This window comes from Castor canadensis, chromosome 5 (genome assembly GCF_047511655.1).
Source record: "Castor canadensis chromosome 5, mCasCan1.hap1v2, whole genome shotgun sequence".
Classification (NCBI taxonomy): Eukaryota; Metazoa; Chordata; class Mammalia; order Rodentia; family Castoridae; genus Castor; species Castor canadensis.
Window position 1 is genome coordinate 47,085,194 of NC_133390.1, and position 23,055 is coordinate 47,108,248.

Consider the following 23,055-nt stretch of genomic DNA (forward strand, 5'->3'; position numbering starts at 1 on the left):
CTCTATGTGTGTTTGTCTGCATCTGTCCCAATCCAAATATATGTTTGGTGTACTTTAGTGAACAAATGTGTAAGTCAAACCACGTCTCTGCCACCAAGAACCGTGCAATACAATAAGAGAATTTGCTCTTGGTATGTAATAGAATACATCCACCCCTTTATGGTCACTTTCATACATTTCCTCAAGTTTTTTAATTGTTCTTATCTTTCCTTAGAATACTTTCTAAAGCATATATTCTCTATAACTATGACAACAAAGTTGTTGTCACTCTCAGTGACTCCAAATTTACAATTAATCTTAATATAGTAGAATCATATTCTGCAGAACATGTTACCTGGATGTTCAGAGGATTCTTACACTGCTTACAAGTTCTTAATCTCAATTTTCCATGACCATCTACCTAGATATCAAGACAGTCTTATCTTCTCTATTGAATTACTCTGTCATGCTGAATATCTTACTAAATCCTAGTTACTCTTTACTCTGAATTTTTTTCATCAATTTCTTTATTCTCCTTATCACTCCCAACATCATGCTACACATACACTAAGCATTCTACATGCACATTTTATCACCTGGGGACCATTTCTTAATGAGATTATAGGATCATATTTTTATAACTGAAATAGTTGCACTCATTTCTTTTAAAATCTTCCAAATATATCCCATTGAGTATTTTAAATGAAAGAAAATTAAAAGGCGGTTCTGATAGGATTATGGAATGTATCAATTTCTACTCTCTAGTATTCAATTTATAAAACCTAGTGAGTACTCTTTCATGTGTATTTAATTTTGTTTCAGGGATATCCTGTGAGGACATGGAAAAGGAGAATGCAACATTGCTGACAGAGTTTGTCCTCACAGGACTTACAGATCGTCAAGAGCTACAGGTCCCCCTGTTCCTCTTGTTCTTGGTGATCTACCTCATCACCATTGTGGGGAACCTGGGTCTGATTGCTCTCATCTGGAATGACCCTCACCTTCACATCCCCATGTACTTTTTCCTTGGGAGTTTAGCTTTTGTAGATGCTTGGATATCATCCACAGTTACTCCCAATATGTTGGTCAAGTTTTTAGTAAAGAGCAAGATGATAACTCTTTCTGAATGCATGATACAGTTTTTTGCCTTTGCATTTGGTGGAACCACAGAATGCTTTCTCTTAGGAACAATGGCTTATGATCGCTATGTAGCCATATGTAAACCTTTACTTTATCCAGTGATTATGACCAATAGATTATGCATGCATCTGTTAGTTTTGTCATTTATAGGTGGCTTTCTTCATTCCTTATTACATGATGTTCTTTTATTCAGATTAACCTTCTGTCATTCCAATATAATACATCACTTTTATTGTGACATCATTCCTTTGTTTAATATTTCCTGTACTGACCCTTTTATTAATTTTCTAATGGTATTTATTTTATCTGGTACAATCCAAGTATTCACCATTGTGACTGTTCTTATTTCTTATACACTAGTGCTCTTCACAATTTTTAAAGGGAAGTCTGTCAAGGGCATAAGGAAAGCCTTCTCCACTTGTGGAGCCCATCTGTGTCTTTGTACTATGGCCCTCTTCTTTTCATGTATGTGCTCCCAGCATCTCAACAAGCAGATGATCAAGGTATGATGGATTCTTTGTTTTACACTGTCATAATTCCTGTGTTAAATCCTATAATCTACAGTTTGAGAAACAAACAAGTCATAAATTCACTGACCAAAATATTAAAGTGAAATGTATAAATTTCAGAGAAATATTCTTTTGTATATGTTATGAACCAGTACAGAATTCTGGTTATATTTTTCTTTGTCTCTGGGGATTTTCAAAGTCTTTTGCATGTATGTTTTTTCTATCCTTTTTAACTTAAATTACATCAATCATTCTTGTATTCTCATGACATAAGTTATGTACATACCAAAATCCTTAAAATGTTAATGTGTTTAATTTGAAAACATTTAAACAATTTCATTCAAAATTTGTGCCACACTAATTAATTAAAGAAGAAAACAAATGAAAATATGTGGGTCTACTTATTCAATGTAATTTTATTAATGCATTAGGTGTTAACATTGTTGTTCCTTTCAAAATGTCTTAGTGTTTGGAATTCAGTTGACATTTTGTATAGGCTGGTGACTCGTCATATTCATTCAGTTGTGTTAGCAGTTTTGTGTTTGTTTGAACAGATGACTATTTAACAAGTCTACCTGTCCTTTAATTTTCTCTTTTTCAAGTTTATTTAGAAATACATTTGTTTTCATTTTTTTTTGTGGTACTAGGGTTTAAACTCAGGACTTTATCCTTGCTAGCCAGGCAATCTACTATTTGAGCCATGCCACTAGCCCAGAAATGGCCAATTTTTCATTTTTTAGAAATACAACTTATATATCTTTTTGAAAAGTAGATAGAATAGCAATGCAGACATGAAAATAAGTGAGAAAATGAAGACAAGAAAAACTCTAAGAGGTTGCTTTTAACTCAATATGTTACTCAATGAGTTACTTCTCACTGCTCATAGAAACATGAGTTACTTCTCTTTGTTTACAATTTCTTTTGTAGCTTTATTTGTATGGTGATACAGGCTATGTGAAAAACTTGATTTGTTCAGAAACCCAACAGCTCAAATCTTAAAATTAAGTTAGGGTGGATGTAGAAAGGAAAAGTGACAGAAAAGGAAGGAAATTGTCTTGATTTTATGGCAATTTAAAAAATCAAATATGGAAATTGCACTAGTAATATTTCAATATTTATTAAAATATGTTACTAAAAACAAATACCATTAAATGCATATAAACTCAGATGAAAAAATGTACGATGTCACAGTGTCTGGTAAGCTGTGGGTAACATGAAAAGGAGCAACTTTGAATGTGTTGTGTGGGAAGCCTTTAAATGTTAGCTTTCCACACACTCTTTACACTTCAACTCCAGTGAATGAGACATCTTTAGCCCCCAATGCATCTGTCATCTCAATACTAAAATTTCAGACAAATTCCTACTGATACTAATGAGAATTTCACTCAAAATAATTCACCTGTTTTCTTTGAAAAAGTTTAGTTCCTTCTCTCTTCCACTTTGCCTATACATTGCTTCCAGATTTTCTTCATATATAAAACTGATTAAATCACATCCTTTTTTAGTAAACATTAAAAAATTACCATTGCTATGAGATTTTATGCTTATGTAGTGCATATATCTACATGTGAGCATATAAACACACATGCTAATGTATAGATATGTTTATTTGTTCATGTGTATATACAGATTGCATAGTATGCATATATTATTCAACCTGTGTGTGCTCACTATTAATTATTTGAGGCCTTTCCTAAAAAATTTGTCTTAACCTTGTAAGAGTTTTAATCTCTTCCTTTACAATTCTAGTGGAATATGTATTATAGTCAATATATATTACTAAAAACTGAAAGCCTCTGAACATTCTCCCTCAAAATCATGTTTTTGTTCACACAATTTTTTCAACAAAATCCCATATTACTGGAACACCACCCCCAAATTCACTTACATTTTAATGGTATTCTTTGTCAAGGTCCTTTCAACATCCCCCCCTTCTATGGAAATAGTGTATTTCTTCTAAAAATGATTTAAGAAAACTAAGCACAACAGCTGACAGTATTATCCCTGAAGGTTTTCCGATCACCTGGAAGAAGGACAGTTGATCTCTTGGCCAATCAGCATAAATTTAGCAGTGCAGCGGTCCAGTGTGATATCTTGTCGAAGGAAGAGGTGATCAAAGTCCCATATGCTTGCAAGCAATGAATCTGATAAATGATATGTATGTATGCAGGATTCATGACAAGTTCTCAAAACATTTAAAAGAATGAACAGTGCCATTTAAAACAGACAGATTTGAAAAAGCAACTCAATCAAGAGATATGTACATTTCAAGTAGCATCTTAGAGATATGCTAGACATCATTAGTCATCAGGTAAGTGCAAATTAAAAACTTCAGCTGTTATAACTCAGCTACTAAAATGGACACACTTGAAAAACTATCCATATCAGAAGTAATAATTGTAGTACTTTCTTAGCATCAAACAGATAATCACTTGAGTTAAGAGATAATTACACTAAATTGAAGAGGGCCGTCAAGTTAAGGAAAAATTTGATTACGTTAATAACTACCTTTATACATTGTATTGTTTACTCCACCTTTCTGCAAAGTATTCATAGTGACTATACTTTTCTATGTTCTATTGTCTTCTTTACATATTTATTTGTGTCTTGCAAAATTGTAAGGAAGTCATATTAATGGGCCTTCCAAAAATATGCCCTTGTTTCCACTCTTTCTTGCCAGTGGAAGTTTTGTTAAAATTGTTTTTGGAAAAGTAAAAGCTTATATTGCATAACCAGTCACATACAACTATGCAGATATCATATCTAAATGCCACAATTAGGGAAATATTTCTGAATGAAAGTTTCTTAAGAAGTTCTATGGTTAATACTAACTGGAAAATCTGAACATGTTATCTTATTAAATATTCCTCATAATTTTCCTCCAAATAAGTTATAGTAAACAACAATGTTTCTGGACTAGCCTTGAGAGCCAATCTAATCTTTCCTGTGCAGCCTCCCTGGCCACATCTAACTCCTCCCAGCTTCCCTCTTCAGGCAAATCACAGTCATGATTATTGCCTCCACCAATGTTGCAGACTTTTTTATTGCTTGTGTTTGGCAAGTTTCTACTGGCATCATCTCATTAGAAATAAAAATTAGTGAACCCCAACCCACACCCATATCTACTGAAACAGAATCTACATTTTTAGGATAACAAGGAAATTTGTAACAATGAACTGTGAGAAGCTGAATTCTGGGCAAGCCCCGGAGGATGTCCTTTGTCTTTGTTCTTCCTCTGCTCCTCCATCCTGACATTTACTTAGTAAAATTTCTCATGAGATTTCAGCTTAAACTGGTAGAACTAGGTGCATGTCTGAAATTTAAGTTATAGTGTTTATTATAATACCTGGTGTTGGCTCCTGTAGAGAATCTAGAGCATATTAAAATTATGATTGAGTTAACTCTAACAAAGCAATACAAATCAAAGCCCTCAGAGTAATATATTCTATAATGAGCTAAATTTTGCCTTAACATGTGACAAAAGTGTCACTCACAGTGGAAATAGAGGTATAGAACTGTCTGCAGTGAATTGATGTTCCAATTCCAAATTCTGTGAAACCTGGTGAAATAATATTAAGTTCTGTGTAGATTGTCCAAATCTACAATCCCCAGTAGAACAGTTTCACTTTGTCCTAAAGGGAATCCTTTGGCTCTCAGGGAATTTAGTTCCTTCTTTTATCTTGCCACTGTGGGAAGAGTACACAGTGGCACAATTGGCTGACTCTTGTTTTTAATACTTACATATACAACATTTCCTCATCTTGGAAAATAAATTGGAGAAATGAGTACACAAGAAATGCTGCCAATATTTTTGCCATTCATGTTAAATAATCATAATTTTTCTACTTTTTAAAGCCTAGCAATCTTAAATTTCTCCAATATTTCTTTCATGGTATGGGTAAGAGAAATGATTTCTATATTCATTGTTGTTTTTACAGAAAGTTAAAATTTTGTTTAATTTATGATAAATTCCTACTAGATTTATGATATATCCAAAAAGACAAGTGGAAAACTGGAAATTATTAACGAAAAAATTTTACTTTATTTTCATAACCAAAGACTGGATAAACATAATAGAGAGGTAGAAGAATGATTTATTCCTTTAAATTAGGTTTTATTACTTTGTTAACCTAACTACTATGACCATAACATAAATTTTAGGAAACCAGAACAATAATTTAAAACTGACTTTAAAAATTCAATCACAATTTTTATATGATAACTTTCATTAATTCTGATGAAAAGATTCAGTTTTTTTAAGTACATATTCCAATTAAAATGTTTAAATGTCAAATATTAGCTCCTCTATTCTTTCTTTCACATCCCAAAATAATGACATCACAGACACACACACACACACACACACACACACACACACACACACACACACACCAGGAAATATACTAAAAATCTCCCTCTGCTGAACTTGCCAGAATTTATGACTTCAAAAGTATGTATACACAAAAACAAAATTTAGGAATTTTCAAATAGTGATTTGAGATTGCATGGAAATGAAGTCCAATCCAATTGAAATATATTTAACCACTGAAATTATTGTTTATTTATGCAGCCTGTTTCAGCTTATATTCTCCCTTCTCCTCAATATTATTCCAATAAAAGAAATTTGGTAGAATTACAGGTAGATTCAAATAAAGCTGTGAGTCAAAATTTTTTTTTTGTTGTTCATTTATTCACATGTGCATACATTGTTTGGGTCATTTCTCCCCCCTGCCACCCTCCTCCACTCTTCTCCCCTCCCCCCCTCAGTTCCAGGCAGGTCCTTTTCTGCCCTTATCACTAATTTTGTTGAATAAAAGACATAAGCATAATAAGGAAGACAAAGCATTTTTGCTAGTTAAGAACAGCTATACAGAGAGATTCTTAACATTGCTTTCATGTATCCATGTGTTATGACCCATGTTGATTCAACTCTAACTGATCTTTACATTGGTTCCTGATCCCCTGATCATGATAACCTCTGTTATTTTAAGGTTTCTGTATTAGTTCCTCTGGAGTGGAGACATCAAATGCTTTCATGTTTTGGATTTTCTACCTATTCCTACATCTCCGTATGTGCTCTCCCCTTGTCATGTGATCCAAGTCCAACCACATTGCTGTATTTGCCCTAGATCTAAAGTCCGCATATGAGGGAGAACATACAAATTTTGGTCTTCTGAGCCTGGCTGACCTCGCTCAGAATAATGTTCTCCAGTTCTATCCATTTACCTGCAAATGATAAGATTTCATTCTTCTTCATGGCTGAGTAAAATTCCATTGTGTACAAGTACCACATTTTCTTGATCCATTCATCAGTAGTGGGGCATCTTGGTTGTTTCCATTACTTGGCTATTGTGAATAGCACTGCCTTAGAGGCACCTGCACACCCATGTTTATTGCAGCACTATAAATTTAAACCTAGGTTAAAATAAACTTCAGACAACTTTATTTAAGCACAATAGATTTACAAATCTGAAGGCATGAGTTCATTTAAAAACCTAGATAGTGTTCCACTGAGAAGAAATGTAATAATAAAATTGGAAGTGAAATGTGTAGCTACAACATTCTTGAAGAGAACAAATGCAAGTCAGGTTGTTTGAGATCTGGCATGGGTTACACAGGTTACATATTTTGAAAATATTTTGAAATGCCCAGGTCAGGTACAAACTGTCTACTCTGAAATTTCTTTAGCCTTCCAGGGTTTGGGGAAATTCTTTCACCTGGCAGCTTCAGATGCTGACATTGTGTCTGTGAGGCATCACGTTTCCTCAAAACAAATCTCTAAAGTTCATAAAGAACATTTTAATCTTTCTTTGACCATATTGCATGATAGATGTTAGCTCTAACATAGAAAAGTTGGGGATAGATAGCCAAAAGTACTCCCTAACCCCATCTCAGTGAAGACGGCTATTATTACTGCTGAACTCTTGAATTTCACAGCCCACGCTATCGGTTCTGTTGTCAAGTGTGGGGGCACATTTGCTAGAATCTTGACATTCCTGACTGGGATGCAGTTCCAAAATTATCTTTTGTCTCTGGCCTTTTGCTGCTCCCTCTCCATATTCCAAATCTATGTTGGATTGACAAACCTAGATTATTTTTTCCTCACTTGAAGTACAGTAGGGTCAAGAATTGAGTTTCTGGCTCTAGAGGGGTGGTTAATATCTGTCCATCATCAAGGCTTAGGTAGTAAGAAAGGGAATAACCTTATGTCCACCTAATGAATGACTTGAAAGCAATTTATAACTTGTTTTAAACAGTATTTTTTGAGATAATTTCTTATTATGTGCCCCAAACTGGTCTGGAAATTGAGATGCACCAGCATCAGCCTCCTGAGTGTTAGGAGTACAGACAGGTACCACCATGCCACATTTATGACCTGTTTAATGTAACTTTTTAAAGTTTCTTTCCTCTTCATTCCTCTTTTACTTTTGTAAGGAGAAAATAAAGATTTATTAGGATGCCATTAAAAGGGGATAGGATTGTGGGTTGCTCTGCAATGGAGTGTAGTGTGTTGAGGCAGGATAACACACTTCAGTGCATAGAACCTCTGTAACTACATCTTTAACCATCAAAATGATCCCCATAATATTTGTTTCATTAATGGTAGGATTGCACTAAGTACCTATCCCCTGGAATTTCAGCGGGTGTGTCTTATACATTTCTGCCAAAAATCCTGAGTTCTCAAACCTTTTTTAGTCACCACAACTCTCTAGTTTTCTTTCTGTGATCACTGTCTTCACATCTTCTGACTGACCCTGCACAGTTTTCTATTTTGAATCAATTTCTTTGTCTTCATCACTGCTTGATGTATCATACATGGACTCAGCACAATGCATGTATATGAGTCACCTAGATAGCATTTTGAAATTACATTTCTAGAGGTCTAGACCTTTTTCTTAATCTACTGAGTTTATTTCCATAATGGTCTCTCACACTGTCTCAGAAAATTCTGATATGAACTCTGATTTGTAATCCATGAATAATACCTCTGGCTCTAGTTTCATTTTCTTAAGGCATATTTTCTATAAGAACAATTATTTAAAAGATACCTCACTTCTATTATCCATATTAAAATTTTCATTTATTCAATATATGACTAGTGCTTGATAGATAATGTTGAAGTTCCTTCAGATGCCTTTTAACTCTATTTTGTACTCATGGAATTACAAAGATCTTCTCCTTGACCTGGCATCCATTGTCAGATATTGGATTTTTTTAGTACATTTTATAAAAACTTAGCAAATGCCATATGTCTCCTTTTTCTGTATATTAATTGCACATTCAGTGAAATGAGATGATTTCATTTTTTTATTCCTTCAATTCTCCCCAAATAGTTTCTATCAATTGCAGCATCTAGATAAATATAGACAGCATTCTTATAAATGAATGATTTATTTTGATTCCCCTCCAAAATCTAATTATGTAATAATAATTAGAGACTCTTCTTTTTTAAATTTACTGCCTTTAAACCCAGGGACATTCAGTGAGGACAAGGAAAAGGAAAATGCAACTTTGATGACAGAGTTTGTTCTCATGGGACTTACACATAAACCAGAGTGGTAAATCCCCCTGTTCCCAGTGTTCCTGGTGATATATCTCATCACCATTGTGGGAAACCTTGACCTTATTACTGTCATCTGGAATGACCCTCACATTCACATTTCACATTCCTATGTACTCATTTCTTGGAAATTTAGCCTTTGTAGATGCTTGGCTACCATCCACTGTGACACCAAAAATGCTGGTTAACTTATTAGAGAAGAACCAAATAATCTCTCTCTCTGAATGCATGACACAATGTTTTTCCTTTGGAATTACTGCAACCACAGAATGTTTCCTCTTGGCAGCATGGCTTATGACTGCTATGTAGCCATATGCAACCTTTATTTTACCCAGTGATTATGACCAATAGACTATGTACCCGACTCTTAGTTTTGTCATTTATGGGTGGCTTCCTTCAGGCCTTAATACATGAAGGCTTTTAGTTGAGGTTAACCTTCTGCAATTCAAAAGTATATCACTTTTATTGTGACATGATGCCATTGTTAAAGATTTCCTGTACTGATGCTACTATTAATTTTCTACTTGCATTTATTTTGGCTGAGTCAATTCAAGTCTTCACCAATTTAATTGTTTTTGCCTCTTATACATTTGTTCTCTTCACAATTTTAAAAAAGAGGTCTGTCAAAGGCATAAAGAAAGCCTTTTCTACCTATGGAGCCCACCTCTTATCTGTGTCTTTGTGCTATGGTACTGTTCTCTTCATGTATGTGCACCCTGCATCTCCACAAGCAGATGATCAAGATGTAATGGACTCTATTTTACACTGTTATAATTCCTGTGTTAAATCCAATTATCTACAGTCTGAGAAATAAGCAAGTCATAGATTCACTGACAAAATCATTAAAAAGAAATGTTTAAATCTCAGAAGGTATTTTCTTTTTAACAAAACAGTCACTAATTCATTAAGGTCTGGGAATTTTGTTGGTACATGTTAAAAATTTTCTTGCAATTATAATTGTCCTAGCTGTTTTTTTTTTTTAAACTTGTATTCATTTAAAATTTTTTCCTGTTTTTGGACTTTTTAATGTAGTTTCCAGGTATGAAGCCCAGGGTGGCCTGGAACTTTCTTTGTAGCCTACGATGGCTTGAAACTCCTTGAAATCCTTCCTTCACCTCCTCAGTGTTAGGATTATATGTTTAAACACCATGTCTATCAAGGGACGTGCTTTTTATTCTTGTGGATCATTTCAGGGATTTTCTGAAAGTGGATTAATCCTAGCTATACAGGGGGCAGAGATCAGGATGATCTCAGTTTGAAGCCAGCCCAGGCAAACAGTTTGTGAGACCCTATCTCAAAAGAAAGCATCACAGAAAAAGGGTTGATGGAGTTACTCAAGTGTAGGCTCTGAGTTCAAACTCCAGTATGGTCAACCAAAAAGAAAGAAAGAAACAGGGAATTTATTTTCTGCTGTCCTCCTAATGATTTAAAAAGGTATTTTGTTTCTGATGTATACATCCTGGCATGAGTTATAGATGGTCTGACTACCTAGGAACTGCTACATCCTTTCTCCTGGTGGCACCATTGTGCATAACACAGCCTGACCTTGTGAAAAAGATTTCCTGCTCCTCTTGATTCAGAACTTCTAAACAGTTTTCATCTTTTGATTCTGCTGTTCTCCCTCTTCCCTTCTGCATATAAAAGTTACAGTTTATTTGCAGATACTCTACCTGTTCACTAGAATACCCTACCTGAAAGTCCTTCCAGCTCACTTCAATGATCTATATGGCCTGCATCCTACTTTTTTGCTTTTTGTTTTATTTTGGTTTTGTCAGTTCTGGTGTTTGAACTCATGGACTCTAACTTGCTGAGCAAGAGCTCTACTACTTGACTCATGTCCATAAACCTTTTTGCTTTAGTTTATTTTTCAAATAGGGTCTTGTGCTTTTGCTAGAGGTCTGCATAGGCCCTCAGTCCTCTACCTGCACCTCCAATGTAGTGGGTATTATAGTCATAGGACACCATGATTGAATTTTCATCACAGCTTTTTAATTATTAAATCACTCGTAAATAACAAACTCATTTATATATTTTTATATGTCATACAAAAAAAGACATAAGGACATTCACTTAAATGTTCAGGGAATACTATGTTGACTAAAGAGAAAAGTAAATAAATATACTTTATGGGCTTGCATGTTCTTCAGGGTAGTTTATAAATACATCAAATGTTAAAATCATGTAGATCCGCTGATCAGAACTTGGGTATAATTTCTTATATTTATGGTGTGGGCTGTAGAGTCATATCACATTTATTCCATGGTGGTTGCGGTCTTATGTAGTTGAACACAGGAAAATTCATGAACTCAGCTACCTATCAAAAAGTCCTTTATTCCACTTAATTTGGGAAGTGGTACATTCTCTTCTTGTAAAGACTTAACTCTCATATCACACAAAAAATGGAAAGAAAAGGGAATGGTGAATAAATGAGAAAGACACTAAAACAGGGAAGGCAGGGAGAAACTAACAGAGGATGCTCACTATATTCTTGAATAAATATGGAGAGGCCAGTTGCTTTTCCTTGACTATGGTTCCTTCCAAGGATCTTTTAAACTGTGTTTCTATGTTCTTGGGCACCAGAAAAACTCACTAATTAAGAAAACTAACAGATTAAAGAATTAAGTTGTTGTTTGTGTAGAGAAGCAGCAGAATAGGCAGGAAATTGTTTCATTCTTCCCAAATTTTAAAAATTGAAGGGCTTAAGATAAAAAGTGATACTCAAAGGTTTTCAGAAGGTACAGGTACAGGGCTTTTACAATAGCATGATACAAATGATGTGATATATCACAATGTCTAGTGGATGTTTGGAGAAGAAATAAAAATGAGCAAGAAGATGGATGTCTTTGAAAACCTGGGCCAAGGTAACTGTGTTGCGAGCATTCTTACGTTCCATACTCTAAGCACAATGAGCCATTAATCTTCAGATCACCCTAAGCTTCTTCATTCAACACAGTAAGTCCTCACATATTCTTACTTGGTGCCACTTAGTACCTCATTCTAAACACACCCACACCTCCATGTTTCGAAACTCTTATCTTCCCTATCCATTTGTCATTTTTACACATTCCAAAATTGCTGCCAGATGATTATTCATGAGAAAAATTCTGTCTAAATGTCTCACTTTCAAAAGTTTTAATGAATTATCATTCCTACTAGATTGTGTATATATATATATATATATATATATATATAAACCTGAATATTTAAATATACATATGTTGCTCGGTTAATATGTATGTATACTCTTAGTACATTCACAAATATCCATATATATATATATGCAATATGAAATATGTGTCTTTATTGTCCTGCATTAGCTCACCCTAGTGGTACTTGAATTCCTTTACAATGAAATCTTAATTTAGGAGTCTCTTCCTCCATAATTCTCTTAATGAGATCTGTATTGTAGTTAAAATGAGTTACTGGACATACCATCACCTTTTGGGTCCATGCTTTTTATTATACAGAGCTTTCACAGGTAACTATGTTATTCTGTCTGTACCCACACTCATTTATAATGAAAAGAAAATCTTTTATTCAAGATCTATCTCAAATACCCCTGTTTCCAAGAAGCATTTCCTGATACTTTCAAAGAGAATAAGAAAGCTAAATCCTTTGATATACTTGGGAAGTTTGTTTAATCTTCTAAGTCAAATACTCCTTAAATAGTAATTATTTTTCCCTGAAAGGGTCTTTCAGATCACCACTCAAAGTCTTATTACCTCTTCAGTTTTTTAGTTTGCGGATGGTGTTTTACATACATGAAACCATAAATATTTGTGAAAATGTTGGTGAAATTCATATGACTCAATGGCACAAATACATATCATACAGTTAGAGTGCATTATTCATTGTCAACCTTGAGAAGATCCCAGGGAGATACTGACATCCAGATCTACAGGTTCCTATGCCCCTGTAAATCTTCCAGAATAATTCCAGTACTTTATACGTTCCTAAAATTTACCAAAATATCTAGTCCATTATTGTGATCCAATTTCAATTATAGATTTTTCAATCTTTGAAAATAATTTGCAAAGCCCACATTTTAGATATTGCATTCTTCTCATTAGTTTAAAAGGAAACTGTGAAATATGTGTATATTATTTAATGTATATTTAGTTGTAAAGGATGATATTACAGATAGTTCATCTGATTGTTTGAAACATTGTTTATTTTAGATTGAAACTAACCCATGGACATACAAGCTAACATAGTAGAAATTTTATTATGAAAGTGAAATCATTTATTAATAACAAAATTTCAAAGGATTCATGGTTCTACAATCTTACATAATATGCATAAATATTTTCTCACTTCATAATGACTTTTTCTGCTGACTAAATTATTTCTGTTTTCCAAGAAGCAACATGATTAAGATTTAGGTAGAAATAAGGAAACATCAGTCAAACTATAATATTATTTCCCAAAATCTTGTTTGTGGACTAGGTATGTTATAATTTTATTTAGTTTGTGTACTTGTCATGTATTGAAATCAATTCTATAGGCATTTTGGAGGATTTTTTAATAATTTTAGCAGTACTAGTGTTTTATTTAACTCAGGTCCTCAAACTTGCTGAATAAGAACTGTACCACTTTCTTTCCTTATTCACCCCCCTCCACTATTGTCCTTCACTGACCTCATTCCTGGAACAGTTTCAACAGGTATTATTTTTGCATTTACATACATGCGTTCACATTTTATTGCACCATATTCATCCGCCTACCCCCTTTCCCAAATATTTCCTCCTTCCCACTGGTGCCTGCCCTCCCCCTTTGGCAAGACTTGTTCCTCCCTCCTGTTCTCTGATTTTGTAGAAGAAGAAAATGAAAAACATGAAATTTTAGCTTGAGATAAAGATAGCCACATAGGAAGTTTCCTTGTGATATTTCCACTTATATATGTATTATAATCCCAGTTGGTTCATGTCCTTTAATTTTCTTCATTGTACCTTGATTCCTTTCTTATGGTGGTTTCAGTGAGCTTAAGATTTCTATATTCAGGATTCCAAGATGGCGGCTAGAGGTAGGAAGCAAAAAGCGACCGTCCTATAGTGAAATCTTGGAGAGACGCTGGAGACACACTTTGCAGGCATAATCACCGAGAAAAGGCATAACTTTGACTCCTCCACATCTCCAGCCGGTGCAGAGAATCTCCACTTCACGTTAAACGGAGAACCGAGGAGGGCCCCCGGGGCCGCCAGTGGCAGGATTTGCTTGTTCTTGTTTTTCTAGGAGTTTGAGATGTATCATTAGGTCATTGATTTGGGATCTTTCAATCTTTTTAATATATGCACTCATGGCTATAAACTTTCCTCTCAAGACTGCCTTAGCTGTGTCCCATAGGTTCCGGTAGGTTGTGTTTTCATTTTCATTGACTTCTAGGAACTTTTTAATTTCCTCTTTTATTGCATCGATGATCCATTCTTCATTAAGTAATGAGTTATTTAGTTTCCAGCTGTTTGCATGTTTTTTGTCTTTACTTTTGTTGTTGAGTTCTACTTTTACTGCATTGTGGTCAGATAGTATGCATGGTATTATTTCTATTTTCTTATATTTGCTGAGGCTTGCTTTGTGCCCTAGGATATGATCTATTTTGGAGAAGGTTCCATGGGCTGCTGAGAAGAATGTATATTGTGTAGAGGTTGGATGAAATGTTCTGTAGCTGAACAGACAATAGAGAGACAGAGAGAGGATTGAAAATCAAAGATAAAAAAATAAAAAATAAGTATATGAAAGTAATATCTATATATCTATTGTCTGTTCAGCTTACTGTCGATTAGTACACTAACACTCCCTGTTTATACCTTTGAAACTCTCTTGTCTGATACCTTGTTCTGCTTTCTCCCTCTTGTCTGTATATTTATTTTCCCCTTTTCTTTAACTTCTTGCTTTCCATCTCAGCTCACTCTTCCATTCTCAATATTACCATTGTTATTATTACAAGCTAGAAAACACTTAATTACACACAGTACAGGGACAGTAACAACACCAAGGACAATGACAGGAAGACAGAAAAAACAAGGAAACCAGTTTCCCCACAGCAAAAAATTAGTACAGGAACCAGAGGGGAATGAAGAGAACAGAAACTCAGATCCAGACTCCAACAAAATGAAGATAAACTATGCCAAAGGACCCAATGAAGCCCACAAGAATAATTTAAAAGAAGACATACTACAAGTACTCAATGAGAATTTTACAGAGATGATACTGGATAGGGTCAACCAAAATGTACAGGAGACACTCAAGAAATTCCAAGACAATAAAAATAGAGAATTTGAAAAAGCAAAAGAAGAAATAAAGGAAACCATAGAAGCACTGTACAAACACCAAAGTGAAAGAGAGAACACAATGAATAAATGGATAAATGAACTCAGGACAAAAATAGACAACAATAAAGAAGAAAACAGCCAGGATATGGAAAACCTCAGAAAAAAGAACGAAACAGAACTGCAAAACAAAACGGAAGGCCAATCCAGCAGAATAGAACAAACAGAAGACAGAATCTCAGAACTTGAAGATGAAATGGTAATTAAAGGAAAAACTGAAGAACTATTAATTAAACAACTCAAGACCTGTGAAAAGAAAATGCAAGAACTCACTCACTCCATCAAAAGACCAAACTTGAGAATCATGGGCATTGAAGAAGGAGAAGAGGTGCAAGCGAAGGGAATGCATAATATATTCAACAAAATAATAACGGAAAATTTCCCAAATCTAGAGAAAGATATTCCCATACAAATGCAAGAGGCCTCCAGGACACCAAACAGACCAGATCAAATAGAACTACTCCACGACATATCATCATTAAAACAACAAGTTCAGAAACTAAGGAAAGAATATTGAAGGCTGTAAGAGAGAAAAAACAAGTAACATACAAAGGTAAACCCATCAAAATAATAGCAGACTTCTCAACAGAAACATTAAAAGCAAGAAGAGCGTGGGGTGAGATCTTCCGGGCACTGAATGAAAATAACTTCAACCCCAGGATACTCTACCCAGCAAAGCTATCATTCAAAATAGATGGAGCAATAAAAGTCTTCCATGATAAGCAGAAACTAAAACAATATGTGACCACAAAGCCACCATTACAAAAGATTCTTCAAGGGATTCTGCACGCAGAATGTGAAACCCAACTTAACCATGAAAAGACAGGCAGCACCAAACCACAGGAAATGAAAAAGCAAGACAGTAGAGAGTAACATCAAGTTAGGTACACACAATCAAACCTTCAAACAACAAAGACAATTAAATGGCAGGAATCACCACATACCTATCAGTACTAACACTTAATGTTAGTGGACTTAATTCACCCATCAAAAGACACCGTTTGACAAAATGGATTAAAAAAGAAGATCCAACAATTTGTTGCTTACAGGAGACTCATCTCACCGACAGAAATAAGCATATGCTTAGGATGAAAGGCTGGAAGAAGATTTACCAAGCCAATGGCCCCCAAAAACAAGCAGGAGTAGCAATACTTATGTCTGACAAAGTAGACTTCAAACCTACATTGATCAAACGAGATAAAGAAGGACATTCCAAACTAATAAAAGGGGAAATAGACCAAAAGGAAATAATAATCATTAATCTGTACGCACCCAATGTCAACGCACCCAATTTCATCAAACATACCCTGAAAGACCTAAAAGCATATATAAACGCCAACACAGTGGTTGTGGGAGACTTTAACACTCCATTATCATCAATAGATAGGTCATCCAAACAAAAACTCAATAAAGAAATTCAAGATCTAAAATATGCAATAGATCAAGTGGACCTAGTAGATGTCTACAGAACATTTCATCCAACCTCTACACAATATACATTCTTCTCAGCAGCCCATGGAACCTTCTCCAAAATAGATCATATCCTAGGGCACAAAGCAAGCCTCAGCAAATATAAGAAAATAGAAATAATACCATGCATACTATCTGACCACAATGCAGTAAAAGTAGAACTCAACAACAAAAGTAAAGACAAAAAACATGCAAACAGCTGGAAACTAAATAACTCATTACTTAATGAAGAATGGATCATCGATGCAATAAAAGAGGAAATTAAAAAGTTCCTAGAAGTCAATGAAAATGAAAACACAACCTACCGGAACCTATGGGACACAGCTAAGGCAGTCTTGAGAGGAAAGTTTATAGCCATGAGTGCATATATTAAAAAGATTGAAAGATCCCAAATCAATGACCTAATGATACATCTCAAACTCCTAGAAAAACAAGAACAAGCAAATCCCAAAACAAATAGAAGGAGAGAAATAATAAAAATAACAGCTGAAATCAACAAAATAGAAACCAAAAAAACCATACAAAGAATTAATGAAACAAAAAGTTGGTTCTTTGAAAGAATAAACAAGATCGATAGACCCCTGGCAAACCTGACTAAAATGAGGAGAGAAAAAACCCAAATTAGTAGAATTAGGAATGCAAAAGGGGAGATAACAACAAACACCATGGAAGTCCAGGAAATCATCAGAGACTACTTTGAGAACCTATATTCAAATAAATTTGAAAATCTAAAAGAAATGGACAGATTTCTAGATACATATGATCATCCAAAACTGAACCAAGAGGAAATTAATCACCTGAATAGACCTATAACACAAAATGAAATTGAAGCAGCAATCAAGAGTCTCCCCAAAAAGAAAAGTCCAGGACCTGATGGATTATCTGCTGAATTCTATCAAACCTTTAAAGAAGAACTGATACCAACCCTCCTTAAACTGTTCCATGAAATAGAAAGGGAAGGAAAACTGCCAAACACATTTTATGAAGACAGTATTACACTTATCCCAAAACCAGGCAAAGACACCTCCAAAAAGGAGAACTATAGGCCAATCTCCTTAATGAACATTGATGCAAAAATCCTCAAAAAAATAATGGCAAATTGAATTCAGCAAAACATCAAAAAGATTATTCACCACGACCAGGTAGGCTTCATCCCAGGGATGCAGGGGTGGTTCAACATACGAAAATCAATAAACGTAATAAACCACATTAACAGAAGCAAAGACAAAAACCACTTGATCATCTCAATAGATGCAGAAAAAGCCTTTGATAAGATCCAACATCATTTCATGATAAAGGCTCTAAGAAAACTAGGAATAGAAGGAAAGTTCCTCAACATTATAAAAGCTATATATGACAAACCTACAGCCAGCATTATACTTAACGGAGAAAAATTATAACCATTCCCTCTAAAATCAGGAACCAGACAAGGATGCCCACTATCTCCACTCCTATTCAACATAGTACTGGAATTCCTAGCCAGAGCAATTAGGCAAGAAGAAGGAATAAAAGGAATACAAATAGGTAAAGAAACTGTCAAAATATCCCTATTTGCAGATGACATGATCCTATACCTTAAAGACCCAAAAAACTCTACTCAGAAGCTTCTAGACATCATCAATAGCTATAGCAAGGTAGCAGGATATAAAATCAACATAGAAAAATCATTAGCATTTCTATACACTAACAACGAACAAACGGAAAAAGAATGTATGAAAACAATTCCATTTACAATAGCCTCAAACAAAATCAAATACCTAGGTGTAAACCTAACAAAAGATGTGAAAGACCTCTACAAGGAAAACTATACACTTCTGAAGAAAGAGATTGAGGAAGACTATAGAAAGTGGAGAGATCTCCCATGCTCATGGATTGGTAGAATCAACATAGTAAAAATGTCGTTACTCCCCAAAGTAATCTACATGTTTAATGCAATTCCCATCAAAATTCCAATGACATTCATTAAAGAGATTGAAAAATCTACTGTGAAATTTATGTGGAAACACAAGAGGCCACGAATAGCCAAGGCAATACTCAGTCAAAAGAACAATGCAGGTGGTATCACAATACCTGACTTCAAACTATATTACAAAGCAATAACAATAAAAACAGCATGGTACTGGCACAAAAACAGACATGAAGACCAGTGGATCAGAATAGAGGATCCAGATTTGAAGCCACACAACTATAAGCAACTTATCTTTGACAAAGGAGCTAAAAATATACAATGGAGAAATAGCAGCCTCTTCAACAAAAACTGCTGGGAAAACTGGTTAGCAGTCTGCAAAAAACTGAAACTAGATCCATGTATATCACCCTATACCAAGATTAACTCAAAATGGATCAAGGATCTTAATATCAGACCCCAAACTCTTAAGTTGATACAAGAAAGAGTAGGAAATACTCTGGAGTTAGTAGGTATAGGTAAGAACTTTCTCAATGAAACCCCAGCAGCACAGCAACTAAGAGATAGCATAGATAAATGGGACCTCATAAAACTAAAAAGCTTCTGTTCATCAAAAGAAATAGTCTCTAAACTAAAGAGAACACCCACAGAGTGGGAGAAAATATTTGCCAATTATACATCAGACAAAGGACTGATAACCAGAATATACAGGGAACTAAAAAAACTAAATTCTCCCAAAACTAATGAACCAATAAAGAAATGGGCATGTGAACTAAACAGAACTTTCTCAAAAGAAGAAATTCAAATGGCCAGAAAACACATGAAAAAATGCTCACCATCTCTAGCAATAAAGGAAATGCAAATTAAAACCACATTAAGATTACATCTCACCCCTGTTAGAATAGCCATCATCAGCAACACCACCAACAACAGGTGTTGGCGAGGATGCGGGGAAAAAGGAACCCTCTTACACTATTGGTGGGAATGTAGACTAGTACAACCACTCTGGAAAAAAATTTGGAGGCTACTTAAAAAGCTGGACATGGATCTACCATTTGATCCAGCAATACCACTCTTGGGGATATACCCAAAAGACTGTTACTCCAGAGGCACCTGCACATCCATGTTTATTGCGGCACTATTCACAATAGCCAAGTTATGGAAACAGCCAAGATGCCCCAGCACTGACGAATGGATGAAGAAAATGTGGTATCTATACACAATGGAATTTTATGCAGCCATGAAGAAGAACGAAATGTTATCATTTGCTGGTAAATGGATGGAATTGGAGAACATCATTCTGAGTGAGGTTAGCCTGGCCCAAAAGACCAAAAATCGTATGTTCTCCCTCATATGTGGACATTAGATCAAGGGCAAACACAACAAGGGGATTGGACTATGAGCACATGATAAAAGTGAGAGCACACAAGGGAGGGGTGAGGATAGGTAAGACACCTAAAAAACTAGCTAGCATTTGTTGCCCTTAATGCAGAGAAACTAAAGCAGATACCTTAAAGCAACTGAGGCCAATAGGAAAAGGGGACCAGGAACTAGAGAAAAGGTTAGATCAAAAAGAATTAACCTAGAAGGTAACACCCAGGCCCAGGAAATCAATGTGAGTCAATGCCCTGTATAGCTATCCTTATGTCAACCAGCAAAACCCCTTGTTCCTTCCTATTATTGCTTATACTCTCTCTACAACAAAATTAGAGATAAGGGCAAAATAGTTTCTGCTGGGTATTGAGGCGGGGGAGCAGGAGGGGGTGGAGTGGGTGGTAAGGGAGGGGGTGGGGGCAGGGGGGAGAAATGAACCAAGCCTTGTATGCACATATGAATAATAAAAGAAAAATGAAAAAAAAAGATTTCTATATTCATTCTTGTATGGAGAGTATATTAATCTTATTCAAGTTCTTAGTTTCCCTACCCCTCTCGTGCATGACTTCCCCTTACTGTGACCTGTTTTTCATAATATTGTTGCATTTGTACAATGTCTGTAGTCCACATATGAGAGAGAACATGCAATTTTGGCCTTCTGAGCCATCTCATCTTAAGATGATGCTCTCTAGTTCCATCCATTTACCTGCAAATGCAAAATTTCATTCTCTTTTGTGGCATAAAATTCCATTGTGTTTAAATGCCACATTTTTAAAATACATTCTTGAACACTTTTAAAATTAGCATATATTAGTTGTACCAGAGGCATTCATTGTTTTTTTTCTTTATTCATTTATTCATATGTGCATACATTGTTTGTGCCATTTCTCCGCCCTGACCACACCCCCCTTGCATCCAGGCAGGACCTATCCTGCCCTTTTCTCTAATTTTGTTGAAAAGTAGACATACATAATAAGAAAGACATAGTGTTTTTACTAGTTGAGATAAGGAGAGCTATACAGAGAGATTCCTAGCATTGCTTTCATGAACAAGTGTATTACAACCCAAATTGATTCATCTCTACCAGACCTCTTTATTACTTCCCAGTCACCTTCCTGTATTGACCTTTGTTATTTTAAGGTCACTGTATTATCTCCTCTGCAGTATGCACATCAAACACTTTCAAGTTTTGGATATCCTACCTTCTCTATTCCTCCCACATGTGTCCTCCCCTTAGTGTGTGACCTAAGTTAGAATATCTATCATCAAAAATACCACCAAAAACAAATGTTGGCAAGGATGTGAGAAAAAACGAACCCTCATACACTGCAGGTGGGAATGCAAGCTAGTACAACCACTCTGGAAAACAATATGGAGGCTTCTTAAAAATCTAAACAGATCTTCCATATGATCCAGCAATCCCACTCCTAGGGATATACCCAAAGAAATGTGACTCATGTTACTCCAGAGGTACCTGCACACCCTTGTTTATTGCAGCAGTATTCACAATAGCCAAGTTATGGAAACAGCCAAGATGCCCCACTACTGATGAATGGATTAAGAAAATGTGGTATTTATACACAATGGAATTTTACTCAAGCATGAAGAAGAATAAAATCTTATCATTCGCATGAGCGAGGTTAGCTAGACTAAGAAAGCCAGAAATTGTATGTTCTCCCTCATATGCGGACTTTAGATCAAAAACAAATGCAGTAATATTATTAGACTTAGGACTGTACCACTTTAACCATGCCCCTAGCCATTTTACTCTTTAGTTGTTTTTTAGGTAGTGTCTTGTATTTTTTCTGGGGCCGATCTCAGATTGTGATCCTCCTATGACTCCCACCTATCTGGGACCATAGATAAGTAATGTCACACCCAAGTTATTATTTTTTCTTTTATTTATATGTGCATACAATGTTTGGATCACTTCTCCCCTCTTCCCCCCACCCCATCCTTTACCCCCTTGCCCCCTCAGTCTCCCCCCCACCCCCTCTTTAAACTGGAGTTGTTACTGACATTTTGCCCTGGACGGCTTTGAACCACCAACCTCCCAATTTCTGACTCCTGGAGTAGCTGTGATTACAGGTATGAGCCACTCAATCCAGTTTGGGGGTTCTTTTAAAACTTTGATAGTCAGCATTGATTGGTCATCAGAATCACTTAGAGAGCTTGTGAAAAAAATTAAGTAGTTTTACACTACTTTCTGGTTTAGAGATGTTAATGCTATTGGTTTGAGAGCATTCTTCGATAACCACTGTTTAAAAATAGTCAGAAAGACAAAATTTTTGTATTTAAAAATATTTAGAGAGCAGTCAAAATGAAACTACTACATATATTATTTACATAAACAGCATGATGGAAATGTTCTGACGGTTTCTATTGTCCCTTTTGTACTTCACTTCCTCCTTGTAGCAAGTGATGGATATAAAATTAAATAGGACATTTTACTCTTTTCTTAAGAAACACTACTGAATGTTATGTTAAGCAGTAATTCCATTTCTTTTTTTCAGTAAGGTATATTCAGGGAACTATTGTTTCTTTGAAAAACAGTTTCTCATCAAGTCGGGTGCTGTAACTTTTGGAACATTGTTTTCAAAGACAGGCTTGTGTGCTATAAAAATGTGGGATTTAGCTCTTCTGAAAAGGTTGCTACTATGTGAGTTGTATTCAGAGCAATGAATAGCAGACACATCATATTTCTCTGTATGTTTCAAGAGAAAGAAAGTAGTTCCTAAATGTGCAGCTAGAATTTCTATTTATAGAAGTTTTCTTTGGAGCAGAAGTAGT

At 35.2% G+C, this 23,055-nt stretch overlaps 1 protein-coding gene and 1 pseudogene across 1 annotated transcript; both read left to right on the forward strand.

Moving 5' to 3' along the window:
- The first annotated feature begins 818 nt into the window (after positions 1 to 818).
- On the forward strand, positions 819 to 1,732 carry LOC141423050 (olfactory receptor 5H18-like). The gene is given in 2 exon segments (XM_074072367.1): positions 819 to 1,548; positions 1,551 to 1,732. Coding segments are annotated over 2 exon segments (912 nt in total).
- A 1,071-nt stretch (positions 1,733 to 2,803) lies between these two features.
- LOC141423450 (olfactory receptor 5H17-like) lies at positions 2,804 to 10,049 on the forward strand (annotated as a pseudogene).
- The last annotated feature ends 13,006 nt before the right edge of the window (positions 10,050 to 23,055 follow it).